At 45.1% G+C, this 13,994-nt stretch overlaps 1 protein-coding gene across 5 annotated transcripts in view; it reads right to left on the bottom strand.

Annotated features, from left to right (window-relative positions):
- The window catches only part of KIF16B (kinesin family member 16B), a 243,734-nt gene that overhangs the window by 21,428 nt on the left and 208,312 nt on the right, over window positions 1–13,994 (bottom strand). For 4 of the 5 annotated variants that reach the window (XM_074347845.1, XM_045508691.2, XM_074347846.1 and 1 more), the window contains one exon: window positions 3,833–3,916. The exons of the other annotated variant lie outside the window; for it this stretch is intronic. In XM_074347845.1, the coding sequence (XP_074203946.1) occupies window positions 3,833–3,916 (84 nt within the window). The remainder of the gene's footprint in view (window positions 1–3,832; window positions 3,917–13,994) is intronic. 5 annotated transcript variants of the gene reach the window in all.

Raw genomic sequence — 13,994 nt, 5'->3', positions numbered from 1 at the left:
AACAAAGTGCGCAGGGAGACCCAACCCCGCCTCGAGCTCAGGGCGAGCGGAGCAGTGTGGGAAGGAGTAGCTCCCAAACACACTCGAATGAACCGAGGCTTCGCCACCGACTGGCTGCGCCACCTTCTCTATCCTCCCCGAGACCCAGTTTTCTCGCCTGTAAAATGGAGATGATAACAGAGGTCACCCCAACAGCTGGCGGGAGGAGTAAATGGCAGGGCATAGACGCATTCCACGTCGTAAACTCCCCGTGCACCTGAGACGGCAGCAGCTGTGTGTGAAAGCACACGGGACTGCCAGGATCCCACCAGTCTGACCCACGACAGTGGCAGGTTCAGCCTAACAGTGACGAGATCTGGCGCCTTTCTGCTCAAAGATGACTCATCAGGCAGACTGATGTGACCCCTTCCTGCTACCTCACAGTCTCGTCTGCCAGCCTCCGTCTCCTGGGCTGCTGTCCGCATCACAAGAAGGGAGCTGGGAAACGGTCACACGTGGGGAGTGTCGCGATCATACCCCTTGGACTAACCAGCCAGCAGGGCCCGCCCACGACGCACACACTTAACACGGGGCTGATCCCGGGGCCGCCATGGCGGCGACAGGGAGACGCACCCGCGTTAGAAACCGTCAAAGCCTCTAGGGTTCTTTACGAGCAAGAGCACCAGTCGGCACAGGAGCATGAGCTGCAAAGCAGAAACAGGCCAGATTCCAGCCAAACTGCTCCAGGTACAAGCCGGACTTGTCACGATAACTGTGTGGCTGGAGCTGATACACGCTTATCAATAAGAGTTAGTGCTGGAGCCAGACTCACGCTCCTCCGTCTCCCATCACCCGTCTCTCACTCAGCCCTGCCTCTTTGTGATGCAGCGGGCTGCACGCGCAGACCCCGGCCCCACACTGCCACCGCCACCGCCGCCGCCACACACACCAATGTTCATCTCCCCGGGGGGGATCTTCATCGCTAAAACATCCCATAATTTCTGTAAAAAATGACCTATCATTTTTTACAATGATTATTTTAACATTTTTACAAATAAGATTTTGCTTACATAAGATGAAAAGTGGCAACATGGTGTCTATGTCTTTAATGTGAAAACATTTCATACTTTTTTGCTGAGAGACTCAAACACAGCATCCAAATCCTGGAAATATTTTAAATATTTTGATAGCGAGGAAGATCGAAACGTGACTGACTGCTTGCTTAAAACACAGCATTATACGGCTCAATCAGCATGAAGAAGTTTATAAAGCTGCCTTTCTGGATTTTAAAAATTGTCAGATAACTCCCTGTGAGCAAACACTATGTACGTTAGCGTACCAGTACAAATGTGTCCTCCTGGAATCCGTCTTTCTGGGTGTGCCTGTGTACTTAATCACAGCTCTAGGTAAAGGTTCACACAGAAACTTACAAACATATACTCTTAGGAGGAAAGAAATGTCTCAATTATCTTGACTGTCTATGTAACACCCAGCACCGTCTCCAACATGTATTAGGAATTAAATAAATGTACATCGAATTAAATCAACGAGGAAACTCAGGGAAAAGAAATGTTAATTTTCACATGAAAATGAACTAAATCAGTGACTACTGATATTAGATCAAAAAAAAAAATCACAATAGTTGCAGAAAGCTAATCCAAGGGTCTCAGATGAACTTTCCGTTAAAGCAAAGTTGAATTGCACTCTCTCCTTGAAAAGAACAACTATTCTAGGATGTGACTGTGGACGCTGAAGAGATGCATCTCCTTTAAAATGTAAACCCCTATATCCACAAGGTGTGGAAGCCACCAGAGAAACAGTCCCAGGCACGGGAAGGGTCTTTGTATTGAAAGAGACGTTAAACTCACGGTTACCAGGTGGGAAAGGGGGTGGGAAGGGATAAACGGGGAGTTCGAGATGTGCAGGTGCTAACCACTATCTATAAAATAAACAAGTTTCTTTTTGCACAACACAAGGAACTATATTCAATATCTTATAGGAACCTACAACGAAAAAGGATCTGAAATGAATATATGTGTGTATACATATGACTGAAACATGAAGCTGTACACCAGAAATTGACACAACACTGTAAACTGACTACACGTCAATTAAAAAAAAAAAAAAGAAAGAAACATTAACGCAGAACGCTGTCCGTCAACTGCTGGCTCAGTGGGGCTAAGTGATAAAGTAGGAGATGCTGAAAGAACAAACATGGGTTCCACCTGAAGGTACCAAGTATGAAAGAGTGGCCTGGACGTCGCCCTGACTCTGGAGGCTGCAGGGGAAAGACGAGAGGCCCTGAGAGCGGGGTCACAGGATGCCCGCCCTGCGGTGGCACCGCTTCCCCACGGGGATTCAAGCAGAGCCCTGAGGCTGAGCAGGGATGACGACAGCCTCTTTTCTGTTAGTTTACAAACTTGTTTTTATAGATCGCCATCTGCATCTTCCAATCAAAGGCAAGTCTGGATAACTGAGGCAGGTAAGAGCTTGGCAAAGAAAACCATCACTGGTTCTATTGTTATTTTTATATTTTTTGTACGCTACTTGCTCAAGGAGGCTCACCACGGAAATTCTTCGAGTGAATGTCAATCCTTCAGTCGGGCATTAGGGTCATGTCACCTCCCAGGATGACTTATAGAGGCCTGCAAGGACCCATCCAAGCCTCAGGTGTAATAGTTCCAGGACCTTTTCAAACGTGTAATTCTCCACGTTAACTCCCGTGCTGTGCCTGTAAGCATGGCCACACCCTCACACTCGGCTCTTCTCCGAGCAGTTCTATGCTGAGGATCTCAAAACTCTAAGATGCCCTTCATGGACCACAGTACCCTACTCTCTAGATTCCCCATGGCCCCCACTCACCTCCTTTTGCTCTCTCAGGAAACTCCAGCCTCAGGATGTTTCCCCACCCCTCGGTGCCCTGGCTTTCACTGGCCTCCACAGGCAAGCATCTCAACCTGGCCGTCTCCAGGAATGAGGTTCACACCTGGTTTTTACGGAGGACTTCACATTTCAGAAAGGGCTGCCTTGGGCCTTCCCTTATTCGATTTCATTTGCAATGGGTCTTATTTTTATTCCTCTTAAAGGAGTAGCAGCAGAGGGGACTCTGCGAGGCCCCCAGGAAGCCTGCTGGCCAGAGCGAGCACTTTGTCATCTCTTCCTGTCTGCCTCAGTGGCCCACCACGGCGAGAGAGTCGCCAACAACCGAGGGCCACCTGCGACCACGCCTCAGCACAGACACTGCCTCAGTGGCACCCAGTGCCAACCAAACAAGCAGCTCTGTCCAGAAAAGAAACACACGCTGTACAAAGCAGTCAACCGTGTGTGCTGGTGGGGAGGCACTCAGAGAAACAGCAGGTGTGCTGAACCCAAGTTCTCCATGGAGCTGGCTCAGAAGAGGGAGTTACAACAAGACAAACAAAACCTAACCAGGACGAAAATAGGTATGCGTCTTTTTGCTTTCAACCATCTTGAAAAAGTAACAATGATGCAATACTATAAATCTTCAGTTAATTAATTCAACTTCTTGGCAGCAAGCTCCGTACCCCCATTCCGCACCGTGTCCCATCTGTCTACGTGAATATTTAGTTCTCACCCACCGCCTGCTTCCCAACCCTTAGAATAAATGTACCTCCTTAAAAGCTGGGAAAACGCTCTGTGAGGCCAGAGCGGGAGGCCTTGTATTGTAAGTAAACTGATGTCAGTCCTGACAGTCTGCTGCTGCCACCTCCCGTGTTAACGAGGCAGCACCTTCACACTTGAGAATCAGAGTTCAGTGACTAAGGGGACTGATTCTCACCGGTCAGACGGCCAATGTTCTGCACACAGAGAAAGGAAAGCTTAATTCCGTTACCTCTAAGTGACTTCGCCTCTCAGCAATCACCCGTTCGTCCTTGTTTCCAAACAGTTTCTTTGGAGGGAATTCAAGGGTAGCAAGCTGAAATAGACATTTTACAAGAGATGCATTAATGTCACACCTATGGTCTCGGGCTCTTATTACCCTGTCATTTGGACTCTCCATCATGGGGTAAAAAAAGACAGAGGTCAGAAGTGTAAAGATGGTAGGTCCTGCCTTCCTTGACCACCAACTGTGTGACCTTGGAAAGGTCATGTGAGGCACCACAAAGATCAAAAGAGAGAGAGGACTGACGGGGACGCAAAGGAAGGAGAGACTGGAGTCTCAATGTTTTGTCCCAGACGACACATTGGACTCTGCCAGATGGTGTTTCACAAGTTTTATTTTATAAAACACGAGTTTGTTATTCTTTTAGCCCCTCCTTATACTAAAATTCAATTGTTTTTGTGCTGAGGCGAGATTTTGAAAACTCAGCTTGCATACTACCTGAACATTCTGTGAGAGTTCTCAGACCGTTACAACGGCTCTTTAAGCCTTCCACGTTGCCTTTCCTCAGCTACTGCTGCGAATGAAGACTGCCCGTGTGAAGAGACGGCTTCTCTTTCAGTCTTTTCTCCTTATTTCCCAGGGAATAAAGGTTCAGAAGTTGCTCTAGCCAGGTCTTGGAATTTCACAGGTGTTTTCCTCATGCTTCTCCTCTTGCAAGTATAAAAATCGTAATAAAAAGGTGTATTATGGACTCCAAGGCAAGAAAGGACTCTCTAATCTGGTGGGAACTTGACCAGCCAGTGTCACTTTGGCTGAATGAATGCTAAGCGGTAATAGTTACTGGTGTTGATGAAATTCCCTATTTTCTTCCTTCCTCGCCTTGTCAGATTCAGACGCATTGAGAGGCCAAAGAAACATTATTCAGGAAGCGTGAACATTTCTCCCACGATATAGGTCGCAATATGCCACAAAATTCCTGTTCTATACACATGCAGATCTTAGTTGATTTAAATTTATATTGCCACAGTGGGAGTCAAAAATTAAGAACTAGCGTCTGTATATATAGCACTGTGAAAACTTAGCACTCAAGTAGAATACACATACAGACGAGATCGGGCGTGTTCAGGGTGGTATGGCCGTGGACAGAATACACACACAGAAAACGCACGTGTCATAAATGCACAACCTGATGAATTTTCAACATCTCAACACGCTGCAACCACCACCCAGATCAAGAAACAGACCATCCCCAGCACCCTGGGGAAGACACCCAAGTACCCCCCTCCTCTGTCCCTTCCTGTTCTGTACAAAGGCTGGCGCCAGCCTGACTTCTAACAGCATCATTTAGTTTTTCCCAGTTTTGAACCTCATGTTAAACGGTGCCACGCGGCATGAACCCTCGTGTGTCTACGATCATCGCTCCGCCTCACGGTTGAGAGATCTGTCCATGTGTCACGTGCAGTCAGTCTGCTCTCTCCTGGGACTGAATGGGATTCCATTGCGTGAACACCCACTGCAGATTTGGTCGGTCTCTTGTTATTGGGCTTTTGGCTGGCCTCCAGTTTCTGGCCACTAGGCATTGCGCTGCTATGAACATTTTCCTGTAGGTTTCCTGATAAACATACGCAGGGATTCCTACTGGCCATAGTCTTATGGGTAGGCCACATGGAATGCAAGTGTTCAGCTGTGTTTGAGATGATCAAATGGTCTCCAAAGCGGCTGTTCTAACTGACACTCCCACCAGCAGTGATTAAGAGACCCCAGCGCTTCAGACCCTCGCCGTCCCCTGGTGCTGTGTCTTCTTCATCTTACGGTTCTGGTGGCGATGCCGTGACTTCCACCGTGGTTCACACTTGCATTTTTCTAGTGAGCTTGGCGTTGAGCATCTTTTCACATACGTGCTCACTGACCATCTGGTAACTCATTTTGGGGACGTGTCCGCTCAATTCTTTGAGCTATTGGTATACACCTTTTTCTTATTAAGAGTGATTCTCCCTTTTCATTCCCTTCAAAGTGTCTCTGATGACTTTATAGCCCTTTTCAAAAGTGAACCGATGTCAGGCAGAGATGTGCTCCTTGCACACTCAAGTGCTGTCTCCAGCAAAGCCGGGAACCCTTCGGGTGGACGGGGTGTGGCCCCCCTTCCTCCTCCTTTTCTCACCAGTGGTCCAACTGGGTTGCTGACATTCAAATTCAAAATCGGTTCCCGGTAAAGAGAAAGACCACGGGCGCCGCGGTAAGACAGGCCCAATCTGAGCCTTGGTGTGAACCACTGACCAGCTAACTAGGCTGTGCTTCTCCGAGCCTGTGTATTCTCTGCTGAAAAAACAATGCAGACGATGGTACTTAACACGAGCAGGTTTCTGTGAAGATTTGGTTAAGTCATGCGGAATGGACCTTAGCTACTCTCGTGAGTTACCAGGCCTCTGGGTAGCACTAAGAAAGTGGCAGGCCACATCCCCTGGTCCCTTCCACCCACCCCTGCCCCCATCCCTGGACTGGTGATGTGGTTCAAGGAGCAAAACTTTTCTGGAACCCTGGCTTCATCGGCCCAAACACACTACCCATACGGTGCAGCTTAGGGAAGACAGGTACCCAGAGCGTGTCTTCTGGGCTTCATCCAGCCTCAAATTCATCTTGAACACATGTGTTCCCCTGCCCCACCCCCAACCCAAATGTGGTGATACTGACAGCCTGGCAAGCATGCTTTCACAGTTGGGTGTTTTGTCATTTTCCTATGTGGCTGATGAGGTGGCGTGGTTTCTGCCAGGGGGAATTTACAGTCACACTAGCATGCTCAGTCGGATGCGGTGCACTGAAAGGACCCCAGGCAGCTGAACCGGGTGCAGAACAAGCATTTAAATTCCCTCGTAGTCAACAGCAGCCCTCCATCCTGAGATGGAGGCTAACATTTTGTGCTATGACTATCCACCCTGTGAAATAACTCCGTATAAATTATGTGTTAACACTGTTGCTCAGATTTTAGGAAGAAAAGGGCAAACTTAAACAGCATCGAGGCACATTATCATAGGACCATAATGGTCACCAGTCCCGCTTCAGAGATAAAGAAATGCAGGGTCAGAGCTCAGGGACTTAAGAAGGTTCCAAGTCGTGGGGTGGCTGAGTTAAGGCGCGGAATCGGGACTGACTGTAGGTTTTCACGGCAAGGATGTAAAAGGTGTCTGCAGGGTATAGAAGCCCCTCCCCAAGTCCTCAAGCGTCTAGAATTCAGATGAAAGACAGTAACCCTTCCTTCAGTGGATGAACTGGAAAAATGAGGGACAGCTGCTGCCAGTGGTCAAAGGTTCAAAGGGAGCCGTCGACGGAACCACACTGAGGACCTGCACCCAACAAGGCGTCAGGGACAGCAGCGGGGTGGCAGGAAGGGGGTGAGTCTGCAGGCGGGCTCCCCGGAAGTCTGTCCTGGGATGTACAGGATGGTAGTTCCTGTCACCCTACTCTTCACATAATAAAACACAAGAATGATGGAGCGAAGTGTGGGAGGGAGGGAGAAAAGGAAAAGGAGCAAAAGTTCCGACGTGATTCAGGGTGAACACACGTGGCCTCGCCCATGTCCTCCTGGTGGGGCTGGGATGTGAACAAACTGAAGCAGAAGGGCAAAGCTGTGAGGCAAGGTCTTAAAAAAAGTATTACCTCCATTAAAATAATTGTATTTACATCAGACACAGGCTTCCAACCTTTTCCCTCGATAGAACAGCAAACCCCTCCATTTCTCCTTGTTAGAGCATCTTGGCAGTGCTCTTTGGGCCTTACTATCTACAGGCTCTTAGGCTGAATGAGATGAGGTTGCCAGTTCTCAAGTTCAGAATGGCTGAAAATCATCAATCCCATCCAGTTAAACCCCGCATAAAACTGTGACATCTTTTAAACGACCACTAAGGCCAAGACACGTTTCCAGCTGCCTTCACCTGCCAAGCGTAAACATTTTCACTTGATGGATTGTTGACTGGTTGTATCTAAACCAATAGCCTTTCAAAAGGAAATTTTTTTTCTGAAGGCATTCAAAACTGAAACAGAAGCAGAAATATATTAAAGAATATGCAACACTGAGCAGCCAAGGAGTTGCGGAAACAGCACGGGAGTCACGGGAGCCATTCAGGGGCCAACAACGTGGGACAAATGATAGGACCACTCCCAACATCAGCCCAGCCTTCAGAAAGAGGGGAAAAAGAAAAACAAAGACCACCACAGGCTTTACTTGGATTAGGGGAAAGAGAGCAGGAACGTTGCTCTATTCTTAATATTACAAAGTCCCTATAATCCTTTATAATGTTACACACCTTTAAATATTATAAAATCCTTAAAAGAGTTCAGAGATCTGGGCAGAAAAGAAGCCTGAACTTTTTCTCTCCAAAATATAAAGCCACAACCTCGTTTATTTTAAAACAGAACAGCAAAAGCAACCCTCTCTAGGTTTTATTTCTGAATTGTGAATTGTTTAAACTGCCCCAAATATTTTTAAAAAATGGACAATTTACCAAGACAGAAAGAACCACTAGTCAGGACAAATTATGTGCCTGGAGAGCCAAAAAAAGGGGAAAAAATCTCTCTTCTATTTTGCAAGAAGTGTTGCTGTCTGAAAAGTAATATTTCCAACAAATTAAGAATACAAGGAAGGCTCCGGGCGGGGTGACCCTGAGCTGCCCCCTCGCTTCTCTGCTCCCGTCCTGCACACTTTGACATCTACTGTCTGGGTGGTTGGTTGGCTTCTCATGTTAAACAGAAACTTTTAAATAAAATCAGTATTATTTGGACATCTGCATTTCTTCTCAAGTTCTGTACATTTAAAAATTTTCATTTTTACTGCTTCATTGTTTTAGTCTAGCAGACGGTGGAGATCTGACTTCCAGGAGAAACACTGTCAGGAACAGTAAATGGCCATCCGCAGGTGGGGAGACTCCTTTTCGATTTCCTTTGGAACCGCTGACGAAGGAAACAGTGTCCTACGTTTCTCAAAATTAAAGTTTCTGAAGTTCTGTGTTCCTCACAATAACTGAATTTTAAAGGAACTCAGATAAATATTTGTTATTTGTATAAAATTGATCGAAATACTTAAGATTCAGTTATGAGCAAAAAATAATTTTGTTTTTTTAAAATAAGATTCCATTTTCTGGTAGAATCGGCTTGCTAATTTCTACCCCAAAAGAATGTTGGGATTTTTATTGGGATTGTATTGAATATACAGATCATCTGGGGAAGAAGTGACATTATCAAGTACTGAGTTCACCACTCCATGGGGGGAAGAAAAGATTCCATTTTCGTGAAGAGTGAGAACCATCATTTCTTCTTATAACTTGCATGGAGAGAGTCTCATGTTAAAAAATGTGATTAAAATGGAAATAATCTTTCCTCAAACCATAGCATTGGATGGAACAGCTCTGGTTACAGATGGTGGAGTAAAGCCTTTATTTGCTCCCCTCAGCTCCTTCGAAAGCACCAAAAACAACAGAAGAGATGAAAAGTAGAGGAGGCACTCTGTCACCCAACTAGGAAACCACCACAGCCCAAGGGGCAGGTCTGGCGGTCCCGGGGAGCGGAACCTCCCCCCACCCCACCCCTCCCAGCTGTCCACCTGAGAGGGTGTCCCAACTCCCAGGTATTCCATGACGCTGCGATTAAAGAGACAAGCTGGGGACAAGGAGAAGGCGGGGGCACCTGCAGCAGAGAGGAGGGCAGCGGGGGCTGGGAGAGGAGGACCTGGGCTGCTCAAGGTGTTGGAGGGAGAAATGGCCAGAGGAGGCACTGCCACAGACGGTGACCCTCAGCCCTCGTCAACATCAGAAAATAATGGAAGATGTGTAGCAATGCAAAGGAGAGAGATGGACAAAAAAATTCAGAAAAGTTCCAGGCAAAGGTTTAGGTACATGGTAGCTGGCAGGCCTCCTCCTCTCCAGTTATCTGTCCCCTCGTTGTCCCCATGATTCACTGGTGTCCCCCACCCTGCAAAAACTAGTCCACTTCACTTAAAGATGAGAAATAATTAGAAGGAACCAAAACTGAACTATGAATCAAAGGGTGTTGAGGAGATGCTGAATGAAAGATAAGCAAAAGGCAGACAAAGAAGAGACACAGAAAAGACAGGAAGAATTCAGGCAAGAAATTACCTGTAGTCTTAAGGAACCACAAACATCGTCTCTAAAGAAAGAGCCAAAAGAAGTGAATGACACATCGTTTTTTTTAATATTTTTTCCTAGAATCACATTTAGTTCGGAGGTGGTAGTGGAGAAAAATTTAATTTGAAGTTGAGCAATTTCGTCAGTTTTACTTGATTTTCTTTCACTTCTGTTAAATTCAAAATTAAACTTAATGCTTATAATTAAACATAGCATATCTAGAAGGATAGTGTTATAAAATGATTTCATTCTTTATTCCTATTCTTTTTATTTCCTCATTTTAAGTTCTTTCTATCAATCTACATATCCATCCCTTTATCTGTGCCTTTTCATTTAAGTACTTAAAATAATGCCCATTAAATGGTCATATTAATTATATTTAGATGAATGATTTTGAGTCATCTGCTGCTTTCTTCTTATATTCTGTGAATTTTTTTATAAATGAGCATGCATCATTTTTATAGAAACAATAAAAAGTGATTATGCCTTTTACAAATTGAATGTAACAGTTAAATTAACACCATAAGCCTTTTTCTTTTCATAACCTGGGATTTGGGGCAATCAGATTTCCAGTCTCAGCTCAGCAAAGAGCTGGCTGTATAATCTCTCTAGTTCCTGGTTTCATCATCTTTTAAAATGAAGGAGCTGAACTAAGAATTTAAGTTTCCTTTCAGTGCTGAAATTCTGTATCCCAGGTGCTGACGATTAGAATCTCTCTACACTGAGTTAGAAGCAGCACTTTAGATACCATGGAGATATTTTCCTTATTATCTTGGCTGTCTTGCTTTTGAGGAGTGTACCTTACTGCCTGTAAAATCTTCATAGCAGCCGTATTTGAAGGAAGGCAAACACGTGCACAGGGAAAACAGAGCCTGATATAAGAATGAAATGCTCATCTTCAAGGGGTTGTAGAATAGGAGGATGGAGACAAACAGGGATGCAGTATTCATAAGAAAACCCTTAAAATGTTCTCTTTCTGGGTTGGACCATGAGCTCGCCTCTCCTCGCAACCACAACAAAACTACAACCGACTTCTGAACAGCCATTGAGAAAAAAGACTGGAGCCTAGTGAAATGCTCTCTTCCTGCTAAAGCCGTGTCCTTACAGCAGGGCTGGGAAATGATACTAAGACTTTCGTGCTCTTATAGGAAAACTGTACATTAAAGTTAAAAACGATGACTGAGGTCAAATACATTAGATATTTACGGGAGACGGGACAGGCCTAGAGAACACTGGGAGAAAACTTACCAGCCCCATGGCCTACTTTGTACAATAAAGAAACTTGATTATGCAGAGTAAAACATAGGAAACAAATAGATGAGAATAAAAATAGCACATTTCTAACATTTCTTTGGCTGAAGAGAAACATAACGACAAGAATATTCTGTAATTTAGTAAATGAAACATAGTCTAAAGACAAGAGGACTGAAATAAAAGCCTTTTAAAAAATGAAATCGATAATTTTGAGGCCAACTGGTTTCCAATGAAATTTGTCTTGCCTTCCTCACTGCCAGTGGAGTCTAAAAATCCAAATTAGTAACGTTATTCTGCATGTTCAAGAAACAAGCTGCTGACTTCTAAGCTGAACAGTATCGCTGTATCAAGAATGATGAATAGAGTCAGATAAGGCAGTGGTTCCTTAGAATAACACTAGCATAGCCGTTTTATGGAATTATTTGTGAATCTCAGTTTTGGGGAAATTAAAGCATTGAGCTTCCATTCACCCACCAAATTGGCCAGCTATGTGTATCTGTACGTACATTTGAAACATGATCAGCATTCTCTGTTGCTCTGTCGTATTTCTCAACGATCTCAATGATCTCAGAGCGAAACCTTCATCTACAAGATGACTTTTCCTTTTCTAATTCCCAGTGAACTGACACAGACTAATTTCTCCTAAGAGCCACCATGCTCAAATCCTGACTTAGGTCGGCCAGCCTGCTGCCACCAAGAAGACAAATTAAATGTAATGGAAACGTTTGCTCTTATTAGAAGCCTTTCTCTCTTGGCCAAGTGCACTTTCTAGGTTAGCCAGGTGGTCTTGGAGGCAACAGCACAGGTTTTGATAAATGGCATCGTTGTTCCTTTGGATATAAATAACGGCAGCCCTAATATAGGAAAGAAATTAAAATGAGCAGTAAAAAGACTTGCCCATCTTTTATGATTTTATAACAATTAAGCAGCTAAAACTGGATTATAAGTCACTGAAAAAAATCTGAGAATAACTAATAAAGTATGGGATCTCTACTAACGAAAGGAAAACATTTGACTTTTGTTACCACCTAATAAAAGTGTACTTTATTGTCGTTCCTCATTTACGAGGCACCTTCTTCACTCCTGTAATACTTGGCTACCTAACCGGTACCCGGTGTTTAAAGACTAGAGGGGAAAATTCTATATGGCACACTAATTGGTCAAATCAGCTCTAAGCTGTCTCCTGCCAGCAGACGCTCCTCCACGACAGTGTCTGAAGCACCCACACTCTGCGTGGTAGTGGTTGTAAATTTCAGCCGCCCCAGCTTTGGAGAAATGCAAATAATGAAAACTCATCAAAGGGCTGCCGTAATTCTCACGGCTGACTAGATGGAAGCATTTCTGACGACTCAGAATTAATGGCAGCTCCCAAGGCCTTATAAGAACAGCTGTCACTGAGAAATACACTCAAAAACAAACAAGCAATTCTCTTCCAAGTTTGATTTGTTAGGGGCACGAAGCAGCAACTCTTCAGGACAACCTAGATGGATTATTAAAGGAGCAATCAGCTCCCTTTAGACCTCTGCTACGGGAAAGTGTGTGTAGACACGTGCTCTGAGCCCCGCCCCGAGCTTGGCACATTCTAGAAGCTCATTAAGGATCTGCTCAACGGACAAGGCAGAATCCTTTGCTGGCCGTCCACGTTGCACAGCCAGCAATTAGGACATTCCACTACAGAAGACTGCTGCCCTGTCCTCACTGAAGTGCTAAACCTCAGTGAGACCCTAGGTATAAACCCATGGTTGGAAATAAAGTTAGGATTGCACCGACTTTGCTATATTTGGGGTAAAAGATTGTAACTTTTCCACATGAACTCCCACTCCTTCCAAAGCCAGTGTCAGTTTTATTTAGGTATAAGCCAGTGACGATGGATTTGAGGACATTCATACAGGTCATGACAATTTTTCAAAGTGAGAAACATTTCAGATCTGTGAGAATTTAATATTGCATTTTTCAGAATAATTATGCAGTTGAATCAACCCAAACTTGTTTCCAAAAATTAGCCTTACGATCGTGCAGTCTCAGGGACAGAGACATGACAGGAACTGGTCATTATCATGACATTCAACAGAGGGAACCCTAGTTCCCATCCATGGGGTCTTGGCTCTGTAACAGGTTCTTACAGGGAACAGACTTGCTTCTCTCTGGTCTCATTGGGAGACACTGAAAACTCCACCTCCCTGACTGAACATGGTCATGGACAGGGAGACTCAGGACAAAGGAGGGGGACTAGGAGTCAGGGGACACGCACCTTTCCTGTGCCCCGAGTCTTGGTGCGACTTGGAACAAGCCTCTCTGGGTACTTGACTCCTCATTTCTAAAATGAGAAACTGGACCACTCCATCTGTTAGGCCCCTCGGAGCACCTGTGTCTCACAGCGTGCAGACGGTGCCAACTCACTGTTAGAGAAGCTTCCTTGCTGGCTGGAGAGGAAAACCTGGGTTGTTGGGCTTTTTTTTTTTCAGTTTTAAAATGAATTTATTAAAGAGTGGTCTTACAAAGGCAACAACATAAAAAGAAAGCTCTGTTTCTTCATGCTGCATAATAAAGGCAACGTCAGAGGGTCAGAGTCACCGGCTTCCTCCTGCTGGGATCTCTGCCAGCTCAGCACAGCGCAGGCGCTTCCGCGGTGCTAGAACAGGCTTTTTTTTTTTAAAGTCTCTTCGATGCTTCACTTCAAAAAGCAATAAACAACAACAGAGCATGGCACTAAAAAAGCTATCTTTTCCTATTCAGTCTTTAGTGCTGGCACCACCACAGGCTCCAGTTTTCACTTTTCCCAC

Source organism: Camelus bactrianus, chromosome 19 (genome assembly GCF_048773025.1).
Source record: "Camelus bactrianus isolate YW-2024 breed Bactrian camel chromosome 19, ASM4877302v1, whole genome shotgun sequence".
Lineage (NCBI taxonomy): Eukaryota > Metazoa > Chordata > Mammalia > Artiodactyla > Camelidae > Camelus > Camelus bactrianus.
Note: the sequence above shows the minus strand (reverse complement) of the source record. Positions and strands in the feature narration are given on the sequence as shown.